The 27,480-nt window shown below is 41.9% G+C and overlaps 1 protein-coding gene and 1 non-coding gene across 2 annotated transcripts in view; one reads left to right on the top strand and one right to left on the bottom strand.

Moving 5' to 3' along the window:
- LOC145355638 (hepatocyte growth factor-like) overlaps nucleotides 1-15,218 on the bottom strand; it is a 47,224-nt gene extending 32,006 nt beyond the window's left edge. The window contains exons 1-4 of the mRNA XM_080207882.1: nucleotides 15,167-15,218; nucleotides 10,274-10,430; nucleotides 3,894-4,006; nucleotides 720-834 (exon numbers count right to left, since the gene is read on the bottom strand). Coding sequence (XP_080064008.1) covers nucleotides 720-834; nucleotides 3,894-4,006; nucleotides 10,274-10,430; nucleotides 15,167-15,218 — 437 coding nt within the window. The remainder of the gene's footprint in view (nucleotides 1-719; nucleotides 835-3,893; nucleotides 4,007-10,273; nucleotides 10,431-15,166) is intronic.
- Nucleotides 15,219-15,748: 530 nt separating this feature from the next.
- LOC145355665 (U2 spliceosomal RNA) lies at nucleotides 15,749-15,931 on the top strand. Its single transcript, XR_013889023.1, has one exon. It is a non-coding gene; the product is annotated as a U2 spliceosomal RNA (small nuclear RNA).
- Nucleotides 15,932-27,480: the final 11,549 nt, after the last annotated feature.

Below are 27,480 nucleotides of genomic sequence, written 5' to 3'. Positions count from 1 at the left end.
CTGAAATTGAACCTGGATCCCTGGCACTGTGAGGCAGCAGTGCTAACCCTGTGCTACCATGTTGCCAGGGCACAACATCTTGCAACACAACATATAAAAATTATTTTAGTCTTTGGCACTTTGCAATCTTACTACACAGTCAATTATTTTTATGATGTGGAGATGCTGACGTTGGACTGGGGCGGGCGAGGTAAGAAATCCCACAACACCAGATTAAAGTCCAACAGGTTTATTTGGAATCATGAGCTTTTGGAGCACTGCTCCTGCATCAGGTGAGTGAAGAGGTAGGTTCACAAACACGGCATATATAGGCAAAGACACAATTACAAGATAATTACAGATTGGAATGTGAAGAATGGTTGGAGTGTGAGACTTTACAGGTAACCAAGTCTTTATTTCTATATTTATTTTTAATGCAGTCCCGTAATGGTCCAATGGTAAGAATCACATTAATTGTACTGAGGTTTGAAGATCTGTAAATATTAAGAATGGGCAAATTTGAGGGACATAGTAAAGTCCTCAGTTTGAACTCTTTCCATCATATTCTCAATCCCAGTGAGCTAGCAAAACCTGGTTGGCATTGGATTCAGACAGTAAAGCTACTTCGGGATGGCCAAACAAGCAAGCTTGCACTCTGATCTTTACACTAAACAGACCGATGTGTTTGGAGGGGATGAAATCAATGTCATCATCAAAAGCAAGAATATTTTCAACCTTACCGATGGTCATGTGGGATAGTTGAGTTCCAGTGTTGACAAGTCTGACCAGTTTCTGTCACTGACTTTGTCCCCCGATAGTTCTTACCATTCCCAATAATACATTCGCGGATGTAGTCTGCAGAAAATGAGGCGATTTTATTAAGATTACATCCTTGTCCATTAAAAGATTCCCAGTAACACGATGGCCAAAATTTTACCACCTTGCCCGCCTCCAAGGTTCACAGAACGGCATTCTCTGTTGGCTTCGGGTGGGGTCTTACAAGCCTCGGGCAAGCAAGACGGTAAAATTCTGGCAAATACGCATTAAAGTACATAGCTATCCAATTTAGTTTTCCGCCCTTTGTAGGTTGCAACAATTCATAGGAATAAGCAGGAATTTCATCCAGCAGGAACCCCCCCACCTCCTCCCCCGTCCCCACCGTCCCCCTCGCACCTCCATACAACAACAATAGTGGACTCGCCAACATTCAGGGCATTTAAATGGTCATTAGATAAACATATAGATGATATTGGAATCGTGTAGGTTAGATGGGCTTTAGATGGGTTTCACAGGTTGGTGCAACATCGAGGGTCGAAGGGCCTGTACTGCGCTGTAATGTTCTATATCCTATGTTCTATATGGACCCCACATCCTCCGACCCCCCCACCCAGCAGGTATCTCCCACCTCTCTTTATGGCCAACTTCCTTGAGGTGAGTGCAGTTGGCCTTGAGGCGTTTGACATGGGGAGCATGCCACCCATCATTTTCCAACCATTGGAAATACAGGATGTTAAATCTGTAGGATTCTGAGGTTATCCCTGTGTCACTGGATGGTTTAAAGAGCACATGGATTTTTCCTGCTGCTCTTTTCGCTGGGTAGTAATTAAAAACAGACATGCCGGGGTGATGAGCAGCACTGCAGCCAATATCTCAATATATGTGTTGGTCCAGCCTGACAGAGTAAATTACTGCAGGTGCTGGAATCTGAAACCAAAAGAGAAAATGCTGGAAAATCTCAACAGGTCTGGCAGCATCTGTACAGATGGTGACAGAAGGCTGCCTTATAGATGCTGCCAGACTGCTGAGGTTTTCCAGCATTCCCTCTTTTGGTTATCTGACAACCAGCATCTTTGTAGGGCCTACCATTACCTAAACATAAAATGTTGCAATCTGTTGCTAGAGCACCAGCTGCATTGGGCTGGCAATTGTGGAACTGAAGTGTTGCCTTATGTCAGTTTTTAGGTCACTCATGTACAAGGATGGTGCTGTGGGCTGGTTCAACAGGCCACCTTCCTCATGTGTAGCTCAGGTAACACCATCACCACTTTAGTAGGAATGAAACAGAAGATCACGATGCATTGCTTTGGACTCATACCTCTACCTTGTGTTTCCTCGCTTGCTTATGCTGAGGTTTGGGGTTTCACTGTGAGTTCTTGCCCCTGCTCTAACAGCCTTGGAAAGGGATCTAAAGGGCCTCGGAGGTCACCTGAGCCTTTCAGACTCGCTGGGAGTGATTATCCCAGCCCAGTCTGGGAGACATCAGTGGCGTTCGTTTTGTGGGATTCACACTGGGCGCCATGGCCTCCGCAAATCTGTCAAGATAGGTTTTCCAGCATCACCAGTCACCCAGAAATCAGTGCGGAGCTGATTATCAAATGGAAATGTCCAGGAAATTGACATTTCTATACGATTAGTGGGCCTTGGATGATGTTCTCCAGGCTCGCTAGCATCTCACCTGCGCCTTCCCCTCCCCTCCCCCCCACCACCGCGCCCCCCTTGTCCGGCTGGTGGTGGTTCCCACTAAGAGGGAGCTAGTGCCCAACCTGGAACAGAGGCCATTGAGGCACCCCTGGGGGGTCAGGGGTAAGGGGTGCCCCTTGGGCAGTGCCAGCCTGGCACACTGGCACTATACAAGGTGCAACTGGCATTGCCCACTGATCGGGCAGTGTCCAGGGGGTGGGGCCTATTGGCAGGGGAACTTGCTATCACTCTGCAAGGATCAGTGGGAGAGGGAGGGAGTGAGGGCTATCAAGGCTGGCCATCGGGGTGGGAAAGGGGGCGGACCATAGGGGCTGGGCCAGTAGGGTCTGGGAGGCCAGCAATTGGGGGTGGGAAGTAGGCGTCAGAAGGTCAGTGGTCAGGAAGGCCAGTGATCGGAATCTGGCAATGGGGAGCCTCTGTGTATTCGCTGGTCTCCGCTCTGACAGATTGGCGCATGCGCAGTGGCCCACTCAGTGCTATGCTGCCAGCCTCTTGGATGGGAATCGGCCCCAGCCCCTGCTTACCAGAGTGAATCACTTTGAACCACTCTGCAATGCTCAGAGTGGTAACTACACTAAAATAACCAACAGGAATTACTCCCCTTTCCCTGTACATTGGGAACTTCTAATTTTTTTTGGGAGAATCCCAGCCATTATCTTCCATTCGGAATTCCACTTTTACATCATTCCTTCTGTTTAAATTTCATTACAGCAGTCTACTTTCTGCACCCTTCTAGATCTGTATTTCTGCAAACAACAGAAGCTGGTGAATTTGGATATAAACAGCATGATGGCACAGTGCTGCCTCACAGCACCAGGGACCTGGGGTTCGATTCCCAGCTTGGGTCACTGTCAGTGCGAAGTTTGCACATTCTCCTCAAGTCTGCGTGGATTTTTTCCCACAGTCCAAAAGACGTGGTGGTTTGGTACATAGGCCATACTAAATTCTCCCTTAGTGTGCTAAACAATTGCTGGAGTGTGGTGACTAGGGTATTTTCACAGTAACTTCATTACAGTGTTAATGTAAGCCTATTTGTGACACAAATAAATAAACTTTAAATACTTCTATTGGGCCTATCCAAAACCCATTACTAAGCATTCGGGTAGACTGAATGACAATAGCAGAAATCTAAAGCTCAGATAGCTAAAAACTGAAACATGGGCGGTCTTCAATCCACCTTAAGCGATTAGGTTACAAAATGTTGCTTAAAAATGGTTCCCCAGTGGAAAGACCTGATCAACAAACAATAAGGTTAAAGGGTTGTTCTTCCCCCAGTTCTGCAAAATTACTGGAATAACCCAGAGGATCCTGAAAAGTTATAGATTCACATATTGAGGTTCCTGTAAACAAGGCAATGCCCCAGGAGGGGCAATTCTAATCACCTTTAGTCTTTTCTTCAACAATGCTATTTGATGTTCAAGTGTACTTATTACCTTTTCTCTCATAAAGATCAACTCCACTTTGTGGCCTTGCTTTTACTCCTTTGGTTTTGCTGTTGAATGATAGCCAAAAGCATCGCTTCTCACTTTTAGCAAAATAAAAGGCCCTGGAAAGAACAAAACAGCATCAAGTTAGGCTGGACTTTTTGGTTAGCTCTGAATTAGACAATAATGAGTTTCATTTGTAGGTTTGAGCAACATTGGCAATAAATTGAGCAATCCTTGCTTTTACGTTTTATTGCTCAATGAAACAATGCATCACTCCCAAAAACATTCAGCACAAACACACAGTCAGAAAAATCTTAGGCTAAAGATTCCATTTAGTCACACTTGCCTTCTTTGGTGCAATTTATCTGAAATCAGCATAACCTGAGCAAACAATCACAGAATTTTAAACACAACTTGTCATTCACCTTAATCATGTTTCTACAATTTTTTTTTAAATCCCACTCTATTCAGGCTCTGTTCACAATGTTGACTGTACCCCCAGGATGAATCAAACCACCACTGGGAGTTTGCATTAATTGTAATTTGCAGATCTTCAAGGTGCTTTAAAATATAAAGCTAGATTTTATTTGAGTGCACATATGTTGGATGGTTCTAAAGAGAGCCAGCATGGTCTCAATGGGCCAAATGGCCTCCTGTTGTGCTGTCCAGGCTCCATTTACTCCAAAGGACTCCAGTAGTCACAATCAAAACATTTTGAATGCACTTCTTGAAAATTTATTTAAAAATTAGCTACAGTGCAACAGAACTTGCAGATGGTCTTGTGTACTTGTAAAAACTGGCATTTTTGTCATTTAAAAATGGGTTGGTTACAGGGTGAGGATTGATCATGTGATTAGAAGTACTTACATCAACACATTTTGAGTGTATTAATTCTCCAGTGTTCCAAGCACATGTTTCTCAGTGGTGGGAGAAAGTGCACTGTTCACTAGCAATGGGATTCTCTGATCTCATCGTTGTCAATGAGATTTCCCAATGATGTCACCCCACACTGTCATGAAACCTGCAGGAGGAATGTGCTGCCAGCGGGACTGGAGAATCTTACCAGCGTAAACAGCCACCAAACTTCTCCCTATTTACCAATTTCAACTATCCCAAGGTACATATTTTAAAGTAATTAAAACACATATTTTTCTAAAATGTTGTCCAATTCTGCTGGTTAACAGAAAATTTTACACTCAGCAGTAAGCTTGAGAAATAAAATCACAAATGCAATGGAATCGACAATTGCACTCAAAGCAGAAACCTGTAGTAATTAAAACAACTTCACATTACTTGCTTTTCCCATTGTTTGATTTGATTTAATATTGTTACGTGTATTAATATGCTGTGAAAAATGTTTCTTGCGTGCAATACAGACGAAGCATACTGTTCATAGAGAAGAAAATGAGAGTGTGCAGAATGTAGTGTTACAGTCATTGCTAGGGTATAGTGAAAGATCAACTTAATGTGAGGTAGGTCCATTCAAAAGTCAGACAGCAGCAGGGAAGAAGCTGGTCTTGGGTCAGTTGGTACGTTTTCTCAGACTTTTGCATCTTTTTTCAATGGAAGAAGGTGGAAGAGAGAATGTCCGGGGCACGTGGGGTCCTTAATTATGCTGGCTGCTTTTCTGAGGCAGCGGCAAGTGTAGTCAGTGTCAATGGGTGGGAGTCTAGTTTGAGGGGATGGACTGGGTTACATTCACAAACCTTTGCAGTTTGTTGCAGTCTTGAACAGAGCAGGAGCCATACCAAGCTGTGATACAACCGGAAAGAATGCTTTCTATAGTGCGTCTGTACAAGTTGGTCAGAGTCATGCCAAATTTCCTGAGTCTTCTGAGGAAGTAGAGGCATTGGTGGGCTTTCTTAATTATAATGTTCGTACAGAGGGACCAGGGCAGGTTGTTGATAATCTGCCCACCCAAAACTTGAAGTTCTCGACCATTTCTACTTTGTCACCATTGACGCAGACAGGAGCACGTCCTCCACTACCTTTCCTGGAGTCAATGGCTATCTCCTTCATTATGTTGACCGTGGCGGAGAGATTATTGTTGTCATACCAGTTCACCAGATTCTCTATCTCTTTCCTGTACTCCATCTTGTCATTGTTTAAGATCTAACCCACAACACCGGTGTCATCAGCAAATTTGAAAATCGAGTTGGTGGGGAATTTGGCCACACAGTCATAGGTGCACAAGGAATATAGTAAGGGACTGAGGACACAGCTTGGTGGGGCAATGGTGTTGAGGATGATCGTGGAGGAGATGTTGTTGCCTATGTTTACTGGTTGCGGTCTGTGAGTTAGGAAGTTCCGGATCCAGTCACAGAGGGAGGGATCGAGCCCCATGCCGCAGAGTCTGGGGGTGAGTTGGGGGTGAATAACGGTGTTGAAGGGTGAGCTGTCGATGATAAATATAATCACTGTATTCAAACAATGTAAGGAATCCCTCTTCGCCTGATGGCGAGCCTATTTACCTTATTAATGATATCCTTATAAACTTCAAGTGCAAAACCTATATATTCCTTACTCTGTTGATATCAAGGTTGACTGAAGGTTCTTCCACATCTAAACTCACTCTATTTCAGCATCTGGAAAAATCATAAGCTCCTGAAGGACTTCCATTCTTTTGCAAACAAAAGCATTTCTAAAGCTAAATGTAGCTTACAAAGTGTAACATGAGTAGTGGCAATGCCCACTGCAGTACCAAGTAACAAAGACCAGAAAATCACAGGTTTAGTTTTGAGTTTGTGCTGGAACAGCTGATTTTAGCCATGGTAATACTTGAGGCACAACAGTGAAATCCTTACTCCTTACTGCTATCCTCTGTCACTTACCAGATCAGGTTGTAAGAGGAACGGGTCTGGATCTGATGCAATTTCAAAAGGAGCCAGCCTGGCATCATTCACAGTCTGCACTCAACACATGAATAAGGACTAAATGGGAGAGGTATGAGAGAGCTACTCAAACCACATTCCATCAACTCAATGCTTTCATCACACACGAGGAGATATCCAGTGGTTGAACGATGGCCAAGTGAGGTACAATTGAATTGTTACCTTTTGATTTAGTTTCCTATTCTTTTCAATCCTGATTATACTGGAGATCTTTTTCCAGGTTGCTCATAATTCAAAATGATACTTTAAAAATGTACGTTATTCGTTATTCCAGGATCTGGACCAGCACACATTGCCTATCCCAAGGAACCACCTTACTCCAATGCACATCACTAAACATACTGCACTAGGAGGCAATACTTTCCATAAGGTTTAGATATCTAATGCAATAATGCCATAGTTCCTCAAACTAGAATTTGGTTTCCCAGATTATTTTTGCTTCTGATCCATGGAAAAGAAAATTGGTCAGGATGTAGAATGGGCTGTGAATTCACTTGTTTCAACAAGGTAGCCTGAGCAACACAACACACGAACCTGAGCAGCACTTCTCCCGAACCTATTTTGGCGATCTCCCGCTTTCACCCAGAGGCACTCCAACATTACTGAGTAGATGCCAGTATCAGAGCCACGCTGGAACAGCTTGGTATCAATGCATCTAATTATGAAGCACAAATCTTCAGTGGTTTCACTGTGAAAATCCCTCCTCAATAATCTGGGACTTCACTCCAGCTGTTTAATAAACAACAGCTCTCCAGCTCTTCCACACACACTTCTTACTCCTCATCCATGAACATTCATGCCAACTGAAGCCCCCTCTGCCCACCCTCCCCTAGAACTTTATAATGGCCATGCCAACCTAGTGCAAACTCATGCCAACCCACGAACCCCTCTCATCTTTTTGGCCCTTTGGAGTCAATATGCCAACTCATGAACCCCTATCCATACACCCTTTTCCCTCATATTTTCCATGCCAATTCACCCATATTCACCATGACCAGTCCTCACAACCATGCTGAGATGAAACAATGTTTTAAGTGTCTAGTGATGGCTTCACTACTTTTTTAAAAGCAAACATTTTCTTTGATAAAACCTCAAACCTTGTGAGGTCAGTCCATGGTGAATAGGCTTGGAAAATGAGGGAAAAGGGTGCATGGGTAGGGGTTCATGAGTTGGCATATAGACTCAAAAGATGAGAGGGGATTCATGGGTTGGCATGAGTTGGCACTAGGTTGGCATGGCCATTATAACCCCAATGCATCAAGTACTTAATCACAAATGAAAACAATTAGTTGCATTCATGGACCCACGTCAAAGACTCTGGCTGGGATTTTCCAGGCCTGTTGATGCATATGCAAATTCTGTTATGGCTGCTAACTCTTGAGAGGGACATGACAGAATTTGCACCAGGGAAATCTCAGAATGAGATCTTACCCACTCCCTGTCGGTGACATAATCACATTCATGCCCAATGAGGGCAAGAATCTGCTTTCCATCAATGTAAATAGATTTAAGTATGCATAAATGACTTGACGCTGTAGCTTCCAGGTTCCCCATATGTTCCCCCTGTCAGCGTGAGGTCAGAAACCAGTTGTGATGACCATGCCAAGGGCTCGGAGGTGAATATAGCCCCGGGGTGGTGGTGGAAATGGTTGGGCAGTGCCTCAAACTGACCTCTATGGAGCTGGGCTTGTTGTCATTATTAGGCTCCATCCCTCAGGATTAACAGCACAAAACATGACCCCTGCTTTTGTTTTTACAAAAATGTCAGAAGACCTGGAGAAAAAACTGCCTGTTTCTCTGGGTTGAAACACACCAGTTTTCAGTCAGAACCTAACAGCTTTTGTAAAATTCCACCTTTTGTAACAATCTGCTGTTGAACAGCTTCTGCTGTTGGTCAAACCATGTACTGACAGGCACTCCAGTATGAGAATGAACGTTTGTGGAATCAATCAAGCAGCACTAATCCTATAATGATAACCCTGACATGTATATCAATTGATAGCTAGTGAAATTGCCAAGTTGTCACAGCAGGCTGTTTTTTGTATTTAAAGACAGTGTTCCAATTATGTTTATCCACCTGTTAAACACATTTATGTCTAATTTTAACCATCTCAAAGGCCACCTTTTCTCTCCCAAGGGGGTCCTGAGATATATCTAAAAGACCTATCTCTCCAAATGACTTTAGCAGCTTTATACACCAAATGTCTAAACTCCACAAGTCATGTTTTGCACAGCGCAACACAAAAATTGCATCTGTTTGAAAGCAGCTGCGCCCATGACTCATTGTGCAATGTGCAAACTACAGTCGGTCCCATTTTCACCATCCCCCTTGCCCAGGCCAAAATAGTGGATGGTGGGTTCAGAGCGGGAATTTTCAGAATCAGGGCCCCAGCCCCATTTTGGGCAAGTCAGAGACACCTTCCATCTCTGTGAAAATTTACGCCAGTTTGATAGGTCAAATGCTTTTCCCAATTCATTTCCCTTCTGCTCTGTAGCAAACGTATTCAGAGAAATAAGCTTACCCAAGCAGGGCATTTTTGACACATTCTACAACTGGATAATTGTGGATCATCAGGAAGTTATTACTTTGGGCTAGATTTTTTTTAAATTAGCACATTAGAAAACTGCCAAATTAAGCTGCAATGTTGGGAAAAAACTTACACTACAAAAAGGACATTTCATTACATTTTGTCCATATCATTGTCACAATTTTCATCTTCATCACTAAAGTACATTACCACTGCAAAACAATCAGTGTATAATTGAAAAATGTCACACAAACACCATAAACATCCTTTAAAAGATTTCCGCAGACAGGAGCGGATAATGAGTTGTTGCCACCAGTGAATCAGATGCCAGTTCCAATGTCAATCCAAACAGAGCTTGAGCGTGCACACTTTCCCCATTCCTGCGTGGGTTTCCTTCGGGTGGTCCAGTTCCCTCCCACAGTCCAAATATGTGCAGGTTAGGTGGATTGGCCCCGGTAACAAAAAATGTCCCTTAGTTTCCCAAATTGTTCAGGTTAAATTGAATAGCCAAGATAAATGTGTTAAGTTAGGGGGATAAGGAGGGGTAGACGGCCTGGGTAAAATAGTCTGCCACAGATTAAGTGCAGATTCGATGGGTCGAATGGCCTTCCTCTGCACTGTAGGGCTTCAATGATTCTGTGATCCTATGAGTCACCAGATGTAATTTTAGCTTCTGCAGGAGAAGCAAGCAAACTCCTGCTACTCGATGCCTCTGTTCTAACTGTAAATCACCCTTCACTTTTCCCCAGCCTCCAGATCCAAAAGAATGCATAATGTTTGTGATGCAGTTGAAAGGAGAGTTTACGGAGAGGGTAAAGGTGGATATGGCAATAATTAATAAGACAAATAGCAAGCCTACACTGACATCCAACATCACAGCTCCAGTCCCATAGTGCTCCCAACTGGTCGGGCACCAAAATGAGGTCTCATTATTGACCATCATTGATAGTCTTCAGTGCTTAGTTACCTGCAAACAAATGGTTTGTGTTTCATACATCGATTTGCACATTGTTCAATGGTGTTCATTTGTTTCGACTTTCGTGGCAGGGACCTTTCGATCAACTTATGTCCAGGAGTTTTCAAAAAATCATGAATGGGATTTTTTCTTGCCTTCACTGAATCAACTGATGAGAAAAGAAAGAAGAAATCTATAAATGTTGAATTAATTGAAAGTAGGGTTTCCATAATTTAAACCAAATAGCACAACTTTTTTTATTGGTGTCATAAGTAGGCTTATACTAACACTCAATGAAGCTAACTGGATAATAACAAGGTTTCCACAAGACAAGCTTAAGGTCCACTACTCAAATCCGATCAACTTTACCAAGTACATTCAGTTTATAAGACAAAGTAAACTAAAATGGATTTCCACTTATACTGCTAACAGCTTAAATTTTTGCCCACAGGTGTAGAATCCTAGTGTGTTACAATACATTAGCAGGCCAATCAGCCCATCAAATCTGTGCTGGACCCCTCAACTCCATCACAATCAGTCATCAAGTCTAATCACATGGCTCTGTTTATTCCTAATATCCTGTAATAACCCTTTTATTCAAGCATTATCCTACTAAAAGCAGGGCTTGTGGTAGATAACTCACCTCGGGTGTAATGAATTTTTGGTCCAAATTAGTGCGTTCTTATTACGCTCACGTAACATTGCTTTTTGCAACTCTCATAAGATCATCCACTATACTACTTTACTCAGAAAAAAATCCCCAGCTTTTCAAGAACACACAAAAACGCAGGAGCGGGTTTTCAGCCCCTCGAGTCAGCTCCACAATTCATTAAGATCATGGCTGATCTGATTATAACCTCAACTTTGCCCACTTCCTTTAACCTTTGCTAATCAAAAATCCTTCCTCATAATTTGAATCCCTCATCTCTGGAACTCTGCATCTTTCCAATTGTTTGTTTACGTTCTTCATATGGCAGGGTGCCTACAACTATGCACCGTATGTCAATCAGAATCACAGAGGTTTACAGCGTGGAAACAGGCCCTTCGGCTATGTAAAATTACTTTTTTAGTTTTATATTCCGTGCACGAGATACAAAGCCAAGAAATAAGTTGTCCTTTTTATAGCCTTATACAATTAGAATTTCAGTTTTATTGGTCTGTACATTAATGCTCCCTGTTTGTGCTGTATTTCCTTCCTTCAATCATTATGTAACGAGGCATTTTTGTATAACGAACTGCCATCTAGTTGCCCATCCTGCTCACTTTATATGCCACCCTGCAGCGTGCCATGACAATTTGCCATATATCCATAATCTGGTATCATTAGTCCAAGTTCAACATCATTTCCTCAATTCCCAAATCTAAATAACTTTTGTAGTCAATCAGAGATCCCATCAGCGAAAGGGGAGGAAGTAGTATAGTAGCATTGTCACTAGACTAATAATCCAGAGACCTGGGGGACCAGGATCCAAATCCTGAGCAATGATAACCATGAAACCATTGTGGTTAAAAATCAACCTGTTTCACTAATACCCTTTGGAAAAGGAAATCTGCTATCCCTATCCGGTCTGGCTTACATGTGACATCAGACCCAGAGCAATGTGATTGATTCTTAACTTCTGTCTGAGTTGAAGGGGCAATTAGGGATCAGCAATAAATGCTGGCCAGGTCAGCAATGCCCACATGCCATAAACTAATTTTAAAAAAGCACATCTTCTCATTTTATGAAGTTTCCTTATATCACTATCCTTTCAAATATTGCATCATTCACATGATTACATTAACCTTAATTCCATCTTCTAGGTAGGACTTTATCACGTTTTTGGAAAATCCATACTAACCAATTCTTCCCGTGTCCATTACTCACCTGTTATCTGTTCCCTCTGCCGTTTCTTTAAAAACGTTCCAGAAAGGTTGATCATATATGACCTACCTTCTCCAAGTTTCACCAAGTGTTCACTACATTTCGTTCTGCATTACTTCTCTCTGGCAACTTCCCAATAAACGAACGTCAATGCACAGCTTGCAATGATATACATGTACGATCTCAGGTAACCCCAGATCAGCCAAGATATTTTCCCACTAATATATACTGCAATATATATTAGCTCTGGAATAGATAATTAACTTCAGATGTTGAGTATCTTTTAGTAACTACTCCATTTTCATTAATCAATACCTTAAATGGGATCAGGGTTTGTTACAACTTCTTCTGGTACACAGGTGGCCAACATGATATGCCACACATGACAGAGACAACATAACCCATCAGTGAAGGATTCATATGCTGAACTCAAAGGTTTTGGGTTCATGTGCTGGTTAAAAAGGTATATCTGTTGATCTCCCACAGTTAATAACAAGGGCAGAATACGCAAGTAAATTACTGTCCTTTACCTGTCAGGTAAAATGGTAGATCCAGATTTAAGTATGACCAGAAGACCATAAGATATAGGAGAAAAATTAGGCCACTTGGGCCGTCGAGTTTCCTCTGCCATTCAATCATAGCTAATTCTCATAGAATCCCTACAGTACAGAAGCAGCTCATTTGGCCCGTCGAGTCTGTACGAACCACATCCCACCCAGGCCCTATTCCATAACCCCACACATTTACCCTGCTAATCCCCCTGACAGTAGGGACAATTTAGCATGGCCAATCAACCTAACCGGCACATCTCCCATCTTTTCCTCATAACTTTTGATCCCGTTACCAATCAAGACCCTATCTATCTCAGTCTTGAATATACTCAATGACCTGCTCTCCACAGACGTCTGTGGCAATGAATTCCATAGATTCAACACTCTCTGGCTGAAGAAATTCCTCCTCATCCGAGTTCTAAAGGGTCTTCCCTTTATTCCGAAGCTGTGCTCTCGGATCCTAGTTTCTCTTACTAATGGAAACATCTTCCCCACGTCCACGCTACCCAGGCCTTTCAGTTTTCTGAGAGTTTCAATGAGATCCCCCCTCATCCTTCTAAACTACATTGTCCAGACTTAGAATCCTCAGATGCTCTTCATAAGTACGCAACATCTTATAGTCATCATGAAGTTGCTCCTGATGATCAAGAGAAACATAAATAGCTTTTGCCTGCCAGTCCTATTGAATATAAATAAATATTTCTTTTAAATCAGCAAATAGCGAAAATGAATAAAGGAAACAGGCCCCCCCATTTGAAATATTAACGTAAGCTTTAAGACTTTAATGGAACTGTCCCCCCAATCATTGCACAGTTCCAATCAGGAGTGTGCGGTCTACATTTTCTCACTCTTCTTCCTTAGATTGTACTTCAGACTGTCAGGAAGCCCAAGGCCAAACGTGAGCATTCAGCAGGACAAGCAGACACACCATGGCTGTTAGAAACTGAAGCCAAGTGTAACAACAGACAATGTTGGAAAATCTGTACCTCAGCAAAATAAGTTAGGTTTCATTAACACACTCAAACATTCTACACAGGAAACTAAAGAGAAAAAGTGACAGTCATGTGTCACTGCTGCTTCAAATATTAAAACTTAGAATTGATACGCAGGCGATTATGAGGAAATGATAAATTTAAGGTTTACTTACTAGTGCCATATGTAGGCTTACATTAACACAGCAATGAAGTTACTGTGAACATCCCCTAAATTTAGGAGGTTACCTGGATTTACTTCCAACCAACAGCTAAACTCCTCATGAGTGATAAAGAAAGTTACAAATTACTTTCTAGGAAGAGTTGTTTGCACCTTTTTGTTTGGGCTTTATTCAGTTTTAACCGTTTCCCTATCAGTAATCCTGCTCAGTGAAGATTTACAAGTCACCCCACAGAGTTAAACAATCACAGATTATTACCCCAGGGGTTTTTTTCAGTCTTGGTTTGAACCGCACATCACTCCTTCACTCTATTTAGGACAGTTTACAAAAAGACAGCTTTTATTTGCCAATAGTCAGAGTTGTCTCTAAGTTAAATTAGATTACTTGTGCTCCATTTCAGGAAAATATATCTCACCAATAAAAAGAGTTAAAGGGACTCTGGTCAATTTGAATGCTTTTTTCCACTTTTAGGGATTGCGGTTTGGTGAAAGGTGACTGGTATGAACAACAACATCTAAAGAGTTGAGGAGAAGATATGGAGAGGGTGGTGTGGGTCAGAGTAATCCTCATTCTACCCCATTCCATGACTAGACTTCTGGTACAGTGGGTAATTTGCTTTTAAACATAATTTTCACCAAGCGGTCTCAGGCACCCTGCAATAAAATGCCAATCTTTCAATTAGCCATGGTAATTATTTCCAGGTTGCTCTGCACAGTAACTCCCCCATACATATGGCCTTTTTTTAAAAAAAGGCACGTTAAAAAAAGTAAGCAGTTTGTTTTAAACTGAAGAAATATAGAAACGTTCTTTGCAACTATATTTCCATTATCTTTCCAATTTCTAGATTTTTAGAAATGCTCACCAGGACTTTCTGAGCCAGCCATAAAAGAGCTCTTTTTTAACCTCAGAGCAAAATTCTGCCCTAATAAACCATGATTTATAAAAGCTGTGAATAAAGAGGGGTCAACATTTCATTCAGAAATTCCTTAACTGGACCCCAGCCTCTCTTACGCCTGGGGGAGACATAACCCACGTCCAACATTATATTGCGGCGTTTTTTTTTAGCCCATTATATAACGGCCACTGTTCGCCAGTCAAAAGATCAGGTCGTTCCAAACAGCATTACTACAGGGCTGTTGGCTGTCCAGGGAGCTGTCTGCTCTTTAAACGAGTGTTAACTCCTCCAACTCCTTCTATGCCGGTCTCCAAAAGCCCAATCTTTTTCTGCCTCCTCTGTCACTGTGCGGTACAAGTCCTCGAACTTCCCGAGTTATTCGCTCACTTCTATTTCTCAGTCCACACTGGGACACACAAAATGCAAAAAAAAAGCATCAAACCTGCAGAGATGAGGGCGGGGAGGAGCAACACCAGCCTGATTATCTTCAGCATGGTCAGCGATGAATGTGAGCTGTGACTGTTTGCTCCCTGTGTTTTATCCTCTCCTGCAGTGTTTGGGGGGAAAATAAGTTATAAAAAAATCTTTTCCCGTAAAAATGAAAAAACTGCTCGCGTAAGGCTAACCAATCCTGCCACACCCCCCGCCCCTTAACTCATCCCCCCACCAATCATGATGCTGCTGTCTAGTTTGGAATATTTCACAAAATTAGGAAGTGAATAGCAGAGTCAGATTACTGCACTTTTGAATAGTTCCCTGATAATCTGGAGGAATGTTTTGAATAAATCTCCCAAAGCAACATAAATGCACAGTTTCCAATCTATGCTGCAATTGGCATGGCATCTCACAAATCTTCACCAATTGTTCAGGAACAATATCCAGTTACCTGTGCTTTTAACGTTATCTATTAGTGTCACAAATAGGCTCACATTGAATTTACTGTGAAAATACCTAGTTGGCACTCTCTGGTGCCTGTTCGGGTGCACTGAATGAGAATTTAGTGTAGCAAATTCACCTAACCAGCATGTCTTCTCAGCCTTTTGGCTAAGATCAAGTGTAGTATTGATATGCTATGCTTGGTTGAAATCATTAGGTTACATTTTAGCTTCATTTGAAGCAATTTTTAAAAATGGCATCTTGGTCTTTTGGCTAAAATGCAAATGAGATCAAGCCTTGGAGGAGGTGCAATGCCTGCTCCAATCAGCTTGGATCATGTAGATCAAGCCCAAGACAGGAGGTGAGAGCCCTGTTTTGTCAGCTTGGATCGGGAATGCTGTGGCGAAAAACCGCACCGACCTCCTCAGAAGACAAACACGGGACATGGTGGACAGAGTACCCTTCGTCATCCAGTACTTCCCCGGAGCGGAGAAGCTACGACACCTTCTCCGGAGTCTTCAACATGTCATTGATGAAGATGACCATCTCGCCAGGGCCATCCCCACACCCCCCACTTTTTGCCTCCAAACAGCCGCACAACCTCAAACAGACCATTTTCCGCAACAAACTACCCAGCCTTCAGGAGAACAGTGACCACAACACCACACAACCCTGCCACAGCAACCTCTGCAAGACATGCCGGATCATCAACATGGACGTCGTCATCACACGTGAGAACACCTTCCACCAGGTACACGGTAAATACTCTTGAAACTCAGCCAACGTTGTCTATCTAATACGCTGCAGGAAAGGATGTCCCCAAGCATGGTACATTGGGGAGACCATGCAGACGCTACGACAGCGGATGAATGAACATCGCTTTACAATCACGAGGCAAGACTGTTCCCTTCCTGTTAGTGAACGCTTCAGCGGTCATGGGCATTCAGTCTCTGATCTTCGGGTAAGTATTCTCCAAGGCAGCCTTCATGGCATACGACAGAGCAGAGTCGCTGAGCAGAGACTGATAGCCAAGTTCCACACACGAGGACGGCCTCCCCAACCAGGATCTTGGGTTCATGTCGCACTATCTGTAACCCCCATGACTTGCCTGGGTTTGCAAAACCTCACTTACTGTACTGTCTGGAGACAATACACAGCTCTTTAACCTATGCGTAATGCTCTTTCCACTCACATTGTCGGCATCTTTAAGACTTGAATAGCAGGTTAGTTGTAAAGACTCGCATTCTAATCAGTAATCTATAAACTGTCTGTGCTGTTATATGCTCTGTCTGAGGCCAGAACTCTCCATTCACCTGACAAAGGGGAAAACCTCGAAAGCTTGTGAGTTTACTATCAAATAAATTGTTTGGACTTAAACCTGGTGTTGTCAGACTTCTTACAGAGGAAACTGGAGCATGCAGAGGAAACCCACACACACAGGGAGAATGTGCAGATTCAACACAGTGACTGAAAGCGGGAATCAAACCCGGGTCCCTGGCAATGTGAGGCAGCAGTGCTAACCACTGTGCCACCATGCACAGTTTCCAATATGCTGCCATTGGTATGGCGTGTCACAAACCTTCACCAATTGTACAGGAACAATATCCAGCTACCTGTGCTTTTAAGTTTATTTATTAGTGTCACAAATAGGCTTACATTAACATTGCATCGAAGTTACTGTGAAAATTCCCCAGTCGCCACACTCTGGTGCCTGTTCGGATGCACTGAGGGAGAATTTAGCATGGCCAATGCATCTAACCAGCTTGTCTTTCGGTCTGTGGGAGGAAACTTGAGCACCTCGAGGAAACCCACGCAGACACAGGGCAAATGTGGAGAATCCACACAGACAAAGATCCAAACCGGGAATCGAACCTGGATCCCTGGGTGTTGTGAGGCAGCACTGCTAACCACTGTGCCACCGTGTTGCCCTGAATGGGTTACTTATATAATCCACCACTTGGTGTAGATATTGAACTGAAGCAGTGATGTTAGTAATTTTACATTAGTTACATTATTAATTATTTAAATGTCCATTAATACTATTTGCAATCTCAGCTAATTCCGATGACATTTCAATATCAGATTCGATTCCAGAAACCGATTGAATAATCTTGATACACTACAGCAGATAAATGCAAAGGAAAATTGGAGAATAACCAAGCACATCTGGTGCTGCTCAAATTATCCAATCTGTGAGACTCAAACTCACTGTAAAACTTTGCAAGTCCTGTATATACTACCCTGGCCAGAAACTCAGATTAGCAAGATCCGGGAAGTTATTTTTAAACTTGTTACAATGATTTTGATCCAGAATGATAAGCTTATTTCTGACTGTTTTATTACAGCGATGCATGTCCCATGGCTCTGCTGTGATTAGTGAAGTGTATTTCTAACACTTACTGCAGTCAGAGCCAGATTTAGAATTTTTGAAAGCCTAAAGGCCCCATTAACATTTGGGGTCCTCTTCACACCCACTGACTGCACAAATCACCAGCCCAATCCATTAAAATACAAATGTAGGAGCACAGGGTGGGTAAAGGGGTTGGCCCACCCTGCTTCTGACTGTGTCAAATTCAAATTCAACAGTTTAGTATTTCTAATAGGGAGCTATTTCCATTACCCATCAATAATGGGTTTCCATTGTTCTACTGGCAAGCGTGCTGGGTTGGTTGCATTGCACAAGGATTGTGCGATGGTTATCCATTTTTTGTACTGTAATCTTAGCATTTTTAATGGAGGATTACATTATATGGTATATTTCTTGATAACATGAGCCACAGAAAGGTGGTGGGCAAACAGTTTGGTATAGAGGCAGTGGGTACAGCCTTATACATCTTCGTACTGGGTGAGGAAGACCTCCTTTAGAACTAACGGTGTTGCAGTTTTCTGTTGTATTTTTGTTATTTTGGGGTTAAGGAATCTTTGTTAGTCTCAGATGCAGACAGATTATATATTCTGGAAATTTTTTTTCTTGTTGTTGGTGCATCCTGCTTAGCTGAAGTTAGGGGAAATATTTACTGGTGTACATCCAAGTGTAATGGATAAATCCTTGGTTGTCTAGCCTTTCTTGGATCGGTTTTCTATCTTTTCCTTGGTTGCATGAGTTCTACCAGTGGCTACTTGGTAGTTTGGGTCCTGGAATGATTGGTGAGCAGATCATCCTGTTGGGAAGAGGAGGTTCTTGTCTTTTCCGGGATCTCCTGGCTGTGGATGTCTGGACGACTCCTCCTCCTATTGCTGGGTGTAGGAATGTTTTCAGAGCCTAAATAATAAGATGGCTTTCACTTAATACAGCTCAGCTAACAAAAACTCACAGAGATAAGTTTTCTCGTTAAAGATGTTTCTTTATTTCCCAAGCTTGGTTCAATATACAAGGGAGAAAGATTTGGAGCAGTTCAAAATCACTCTGAAATTACATCACTCTCAGGTCTACAAAAGTACAATTTTCAAAAGTCATTTGCCCACCCTTTGCTCACCCCAGCCAGGTATGAGCCAATAATTATTAGTATTGATTATTTACCTTAGCCAATAATATTTACTCCTGGATAGCATGAGATTGCATTATCAGTTCATGACCTTTCAGAGTTCCTCACTGTCTCCTGATACTTTCAGACAACTGTTAACTGGTGTACAGTATGTCCTATTCATTAGAATTGTCTGAGACCTCTGGGTTGTCCTTGCTTAGTGAATATTCTATTCATTAGGACTGTCTAGCGACACCGATAAGAATTGCTGTTCCCTTCGCTCCGTAGCTGCATTGTTCCAAGGCAAGTGGTACTTTTTACTTGACTACGTCCCATATGCCGTACAGCAGTGTTTTATTCAGCAAGGTGTATGCTTTTAATACAGAATATGTTTTCAAAAATGCATGCCTAAATTCTCTAACAATGGTTACATGTTTATGCAAAGAGTGTATTCCAGGCACTTTGTAACTTTTCTATACTCTTATCAGCCTGATCTAATCTACCTTAATCTGTTAGTCTTTTAATCCCAAATTATTCTAAACTCCCTCGTACACTAAGGTTTCCTTGATGGGGGAAAATGGGCAGTATCCTGTTGATGGCAGGACCTGAGAGGCACCTCCGTGTGACTGGAGGTAGGTGCCATTTGCTTTGTTTGAAGTCCAGGGGCAGTGTGAGTAATCCTGGCCTGTCAGCCCTTTTTTTCATTGTGTTGTTTTTCTAATGTCTTACTAAGACATTGGTAAGGCCACAATTGGAATACTGTGTGCAAGTCTGGTCACCCTATTATAGAAAGGATAGTATTAAACTAGAAAGAGTGCAGAAAAGATTTAGTAGGACCCTACCGGGACTTGATAGTTTGGGTTATAAAAAGAGGCTGGATAGACTGGGACTTTTTTCTCTGGAGCATAGGAGGCTGAGGGGTGACCTTACAGAAGTCGATAAAATAACGAGGGGCATAGATCAGTTAGATAGTCAATATCTTTCCCCAAAGGTAGGGGAGTCTAAAACTGGAGGGCATAGGTTTAAGGTGAGAGGGGAAAAATACAGAAGTGTCCAGAGGGGCAATTTTTTCACACAGAGGGTGATGGGTGTCTAAAACAAGCTGCCAAAGGTAGTAGTAGAGGCAGGTACAATTTTATCTTTTAAAAAGCATTTAAATAGTTACATGGGTATGATGGATACAGAGGGGTATGGGCCAAATGCAGGCAATTGGGATTAGTTTAGGGGTTTTAAAAAAAAGGGGCAGCCTGGACAAGTTGGGCCAAAGGGCCTGTTTCCGTGCTGTAAACCTTTATGATTCTATGACTCTAAGCTTATCTTGGCTGGGTAGGTTAGGGCAGTAGCTTCTTTGTCCGTTCCTGGATCCTGTGGAGAATATATTAGATGAGAGAGTAGGTTGTCCTCCCCTGAAGGAGGACTCTTCTTCAGGTTTAGGTTCCCATAATCCTGATAAATGGAGTATTCTTATATTTTACAATTTGTTATATGTAGTCCTACAGGGTTTCCCTCATCTTGTCAGGAGGAGGATGATTGTAACTCCGAGATATCCTATGAATGGGTTCCTTGATGATTCTTCTCCCAGTACGGACGCATTTCCTCGCTGGGGAAATGGATTACATTTTCTGGCTGATGGTGGAGCTTGAATAGCAACTCTGGTGTGGCTGGAGATGAATGAGGCTTGTTCTGTTGTGAGCCCAAGTGTGGTGTGAAAATCCTTGGCTTATCGACTTCTCTCTCATCTGTGTCAGTATCTCTTAGGCTGTGTAGACAAGGGTAGCAACTGTTTGGAAAACTGGGGGGTGGCACCCAGACAGTTCCTCTGATTGAGGTTTACCTTTCCCTAGTGGAAGGTTTCCCGTTATCTACAGGGCCTCGGGGTGAGGTTAGATACCCGGACTTATCCACACTCTCGCGTGAGGCTATGTAGCTGTACTCCTGCTATCCTGTATGTGTGAGGGTACACTGTCAAGCCACTTCTTGGGTTTAGGATTGCATCCTGATGTTCTGCCTTTTTGGAGAATTCTTTCATCGTTCAGAGGTTTTGGGGTGCTGTTTTAAGCTCGGTTTGGTTGTATTTGACCCCACAGTGGCTCCTTCATGCTTGACCCTTGAACCCTGTGGGCAAGATGTACGCCATTGTGCCACGTGCTCATGGCTTTATCCCATTATCCTGATAGCCATCCATCCCTTTCATTATCCGTGTGAAGGGATGCGCTGATTACAATTACAATGAAATGTAATAATTGATAATCCAAAACGGTTGTAATTATATTTGCCTGTATGTTTATGTGGATGATGATTATTCTCTACTGTACTGGATTTTGGGGGTTTGTTGCATTATCCAGTAAAATGGAAAATCTTCAATAAAAATATTTTCTAAATATTTATTGACAGCAGATTGACGTCCTTCCTGTCCATTCACTGGTTGGTTTTCTACAAGTACATGTATTTGAGGCCATCAGCAGTTCATAGAATCCCTACAGTGCAGAAGGAGGCCATTCAGCCCATCAAGTCTGCACTGACCACCATCCCAACCAGGCCCTATTCCCATAATCCCACATATTTATCCTGTTAATTCCCGACATGAGGATCAATTTAGCACGGCCAATCAATCTAACCTGCACATTTTTGAACTGCGCAAAGAAACTGGAGCACCCAGAGGAAACCCACACAGACACAGGGAGAATGTGCAAACTCCACAGAGACAATGATCCAAGGCCAGAATCGAACCCACGTCCCTGGCGCTGTGAGACAGCAGTGCTAACCACTGTGCCATCCATAGTGATCAACAGTGATTTGTTGCCTTCTCTGGTATTTGAACCAATTATGACGGACATATTGGGCAATGTAACACACAATTTACACATATTTACAGTGGGATGGATGGACCAGATGTTTGATTATATAGATAATTAACAGACACAATCATAAATTGGCCTGAATTTTGAGGTCAGTGGCAAAGAAACGATATCCAACATCGACCTTAATGAAGTCTGACATTATCTGTGATGTGGATTTCCATTTCCCGACAACAGTTTAAATTACTGCCAAGAAAAAGGGATCTTCCTGCATCAGGAAGTGGTGATGGCAGCAAGCAGGGTGAGCAGCCAATCACAATGAAGTATCCACACAGACAACAAACAAGTAGTAATAAGGACTGAATCCCTTCACTTATATTTTTTTCAGAGAACAAAGTAAATTATGATTAGATGATAGAAATTATTGTAGACGTTTGAAAAAAATATGGATTTTTGTTGCAATGGAGAAATTTGAAATTGCACAAATTTATTAGCTTTTCAGTGCCAATGTGGATGCTGATCAGTAATCATGAAATTAGTACATGATGAAGAAGCTCAGTGCACCTCATTCAAAGGTTCAACCCCTGAGACTAAGGTACCAAGGTGAAAGGTTTTGTCAATTTGCTGATTGCTTAGGGATTAGACGCTGGGACAGGGAAGTGGTGGTGTTGGGGGGGGGGGAGGGGGGAGGGTGGTGCAGGGTGATGGCGGACCTACACAACATACCCTCTGGATGTAGAATCACTGAGAGGAATTTCTGAATTATTTCCCAGTTATTCCATGAATGTGAACCCCAAAGTTGCTGGTTGTATCAATGGATAATGTCAATGAATGTTAACAGTTTTGTCAGCAATAGTGTTTCAAAACCTGAGCCATTGAATGGAAAATGTCATTGCATTTCAAGGACAGTTATGAACATGTACAATTTCACTATAGAGACTTTGGCTTCCAGCAAACAGATTCTATGGAGTGGTCCTTAATTGAATAATCCAATCAATTCAGCTCCACATCAGTAAAGATTCAGACGCAAAACAAAATCTACCATATTAAAACAAGTGTGGCGTAGTTAACAATTGTTACATGGATGGTGTAGTGCCCATTTGTCCTGATACTCTTCAGTTATGTTTTGGGGTGAGCTATTAATCAATACGGATATTGTAGAACTTCAATTTAAAACCAAGGCCGGGCAGAAGTATCAGAAATCAGTTTCATGTCACAGGTGCTGACTTATCCCAGACCAGCCCTCATTTAGTTGTTGGGGACAGCGTGGCGGCACTGCTGCCTCTCAGCACCAGGGACCTGGGTCTGTTTGCACATTCTCCCCGTGTCTGCATGGGTTTCCTCCCACATAGTCTGAAGAACGTGCTGGTTAGGTGCATTGGCCGTGCTAAATTCTCACTCAGTGTACCCGAACAGAGTGTGGCAACTAGGGGATTTTCACAATAACTTCATGGTGGTGTTAATGTAAGCCTACTTGTGACTAATAAATAAACTTTAAACATATGTAACACTGCAAATGAGAACTGAGATACTGCCAGATCTGATATTACAAAACCTGACATAGTAAACTTTCAATTTTTCTAATCATCCGCATAATACTGCTGTTTCCCTCTGGATCTTAAATTTAAAACAAATATCTGTATCCACTTTAAGACAAGACTCACTCTCCTCCCCTCCCAAACACTTATCAATTTGTTCATGAAACCTCCTTTTGGGTGTCCATTCATCCTAGTATATCCGTCAAAATAGCAAATGTCCTATAGCTGCTTCTGCTCCATTATCTGCAAAAATATTCTCTAGATTTTGGTTCAGAATTAATCGCCTTCTACACTCCTTCAAAAAACAAAGATTGATCAGATTGAAATCGAGAAATCTACATCTGAAACATCCTTAAAATGCCATATAATTGTTAGTTGGCTGAAATAATGAAGTGGACCAATTTATGGGTCACAAAACATTCCTGATTATCCGTTTGACATTGGGTCAGAATTTCTCACCATTATTAATAATTACTTTAATGCCAAAGAATTTCAATTCAGGAAAATATGAACTACATGTGAATATATAAAATGATAAGTTATGACATACATGCAGATTATACAATATAAAATATTGATTGGGATCACTGACAAATGGAGATTAATTAATTTGAATATTTGGTGGTGATGGTGTGATACAGTTCATGAATCATAGAGTCACTACAGTGCAGAAGGATGCCATTTGGCCATCGAGTCTGCATGAAACAATCCCACCCAGGCCTTATTCCCTTAACCCCACCTATTTATCCTGCTCGTCCCCCTGACATTAAGTGGCAATTTAGCATGACCAATCAAACTAACCCACACATCTTTGGAGTGAGAGAAGAAACTGGAGCACCCGAAGGAAACCCACACAAACATGGTGGGGGGGAATGCAAATTCCACACAAACAGTGACCCAAGCCAGGGATCAAGCCTGGTTCTCTGGCACTGTGAGGCAGCAGTGCTAACCACTGTTCTGCTCTGAGTTGAGTCAGGGAGTCTGAGTTGCTGTGGCAGTGTGCACTTTTTACAAGTATGCTGTACCCAGGAGCCATGATTGGTGATGGTAGAGGTGCCAACATTCTTTCCATCCCATGCCTGAGCAGAAATCACTCCCGCTCTTACTGCATGCCATTGACATGTACTGGAAGGATGCACAGCTTCACACTCAACCTGTTTGACCCCATTATGAATGCATCTTCCAGGGCCATCAAGCCCTTGGTTGGGATTCAAATATAGAACTTCAGGTGCAGAGGCAGAGACACAACCTACAGTGCCACAAGACCTCCTAATGTAATGTAACACATGTGGAAGAAATGCATACCATAGTTCCCAAAGATAAAAGTTATGTATACTCAGAAGCTCTAGTATTCCAATTTTGTGTTTAACATGTGCTTAAGATCCAAATGCAATACTGCCTTCAGAGAACTGAGTCAAAATAAGCTGAGGATCACAATGTCATTGTTTAGAACTATCATCAGAATGACTGAAGAATCCATGCCTGCAGCTTCACTCATCCTACAAACATCGAAGTCACTTCGATGCTATCACACAGACTGCTGACTTTCCCAGAAATGTTTAATCAGCTTGGGGATAATGTTGTACTTGCTTTTTTTTAATAAAGAAAAAAATTTTGAGGAATAAAACACTGGAGTCAAATTGTCAAATATCATCACTATTTGAAACTATTTGAATTGTTGAAACTGTTTAATTCAGTGCCAGATGTATGTTGTTTATCTGACATTTTTTTTCCAAAGCAAATATTTTAAAGTTTTATTTTATTGCATTAAGAAAACTAAAAACTTAATGTGTAGATAAAAGGAACACCAAACCATTCATGCGTCATATTTGCCTTTAATGTAAAGCACTATAACTTAGTATGCAGGTGGCATGATGGCACGGTGGTTAGCAATTTAAAAACAAAGCAACAACATTGCTGACAATATTCAGTGCTGTATATACAATCATGGTGACATTAATGAACTGCAAGGATTTCTCTGTTGCAATTTGGACATCTGCAGAATGACTCAAATTACAACCTTGGCCAGGGTTCAATTCTGGCCTTGGGTGATTGTCTGTGCGGAGTTTGTGTGTTCTCCCCATGCCTGTGTGGCCTTCCTCTGGATGTTCCGGTTTCTTCCCCCAGTCCAGAATGCACAGGTTATGTGGAATAGCCATACCAGATTGTCCCTTAATGTCCCAAGGTGTGTAGATTAGAGGGATTATTAGAGTAAGTGTGAGGTTATGGAAATAGGACCTGGATGGAATGCTCTGTCAGAGAGTTGGTGCAGACTTGATGGACTGAATGGCCTCCTCCTGCACTGTAGGGATTCTATGATCTTCTAGACCTGGTACTGATTCAAATTGTATCTGTGGTAAAATAATACAAGGCTATGGAATCACTTTTTATGAGTGCACAGTGACGTTAGGAAACCTCACAAGAAAGTACCTGCTCAGACAGTTTAACTTACCTTGGGACTCATGTGGCTCAGTAAACTTGCAGTTTATGATGTCCTCTCAACCCCTCAGGTGAATGCCCAAACCAAAGCTAATAAATATGATAACATTTTATCTGTCAGCCTTACCTCATAATGCACATCTCGTGAATTCACAATGTTGCAAGCGCACTTTCCCTCAATTCATGGTTGTCTCACATGGTAGGTCATAACCTCTCCATCTGATAGCTCTGAACTCCCGTGTGTGTGCTGCGTGAGTAATTTTTGTCATTTATCTTGATCCTCTAGCAGAGGAGCTAACGCTATAGAATTGCCAGATCATCACCTTCAGAAAACAGAACAATGAAAAACTGCAATGAAATAAATATAATCCAATAACTAGCGATCCAAACAAAGCTGGCATTTCTTTCCATATTGTCTTAGTGGTATCTGCCAATTCTAGATTACGTTCAGCTTCGTTACCTGTTTATTTACCTCACCTAACCTTTATAAAATTCATCATTCTGTTGCACTGCAGGAAAGGAACAGAAAAGAATTGTTCAATTTAAAAACAGGTCACCATTATCAGGCAGAGTAACAACATTGTTGACAATATTCAGCGCTGAAATACAATCATGGAAGGCTGCTGACGTTAATGAACTGCAAGGATTTCTCTCTTGCAATTTAGGACATCTGCAGAATGGCTCAAATTACAACCTTGTCAGCTGTATACTATAAAACACATATATATAAAAAAACAGGGACCAGGGTCAAAGTGTTGCAGAAACTGAGATACCTCCGAACTATTGACTGGAAGTATCTGTCCTACAGGGTGACCTGACACTGTCCAATAACTGGCCTGCCAATAACTTCAATGATGTTGATCGCAACAGAGTACAAAACAAACTCAGAAGTGGAAAACAGAAGAGTTAGACTGATAATTCCAGGCTGTGGAGCAGCAACCAGGCCAAGATAGGCATGGATCCTTTAGTTGTTAACTTCCCCTGCTCAGAGGAATGGCAAAAAAAATTATATTAAATTCTAAAACGGCTTTAGATGGATGGATTTCATTCATAGTTATCAGTCACCTTGACTGTCTTTTGAAACTCATTGTACAGCAAGTTTATTACATTAGTTTATCACATACTGCTATGAATTGTAAAAGCAAAGAAAGAATGCATCCCTATTAATAACTTGGCCAAAAGCAGTGACTATTCAACTTATCCATTTTTCAGAATTCCAATTATTTTGGACCATTACTTTCAGACTCTTATTGTTATTGTATCTGTTGTTAAAGTTGTAACCCCCCAACTAATAATCCAGAAAGGTGTTCAATTTCTCAAAGAATATTTTCACTATACAAGTTTATTAAATCTGTGGAGAAAACATACCCTTGCCTGACCCCTCTTTTAATCTTCACAACATTGTTCAGACCATTCCCAACTTTTACAACTGTAGTTTGTTCCCAATAAAGATTTCTTATCACCCTATGATCCTAGCCATCAAGATCAAAGTCAAGAGACTTTAACATGGGCATCAATTTTTAATGTTTCACCTTCTCACAAGCCTCACTGGAATCAATAAAATGTATGCACACATCTTTCTTCATCTCCATTTCTCTTGCTTATAGCATGAATACCATACGTCTCGCACTATGCGTTTCT

The sequence above is a fragment of the Carcharhinus amblyrhynchos genome, chromosome 19, assembly GCF_965287045.1.
Source record: "Carcharhinus amblyrhynchos chromosome 19, sCarAmb.v2.hapA, whole genome shotgun sequence".
In the NCBI taxonomy this organism is placed as follows: Eukaryota; Metazoa; Chordata; class Chondrichthyes; order Carcharhiniformes; family Carcharhinidae; genus Carcharhinus; species Carcharhinus amblyrhynchos.
The sequence above is the reverse complement of the archived record's forward strand: the minus strand, read 5'-3'. Positions and strand labels throughout refer to the sequence as shown.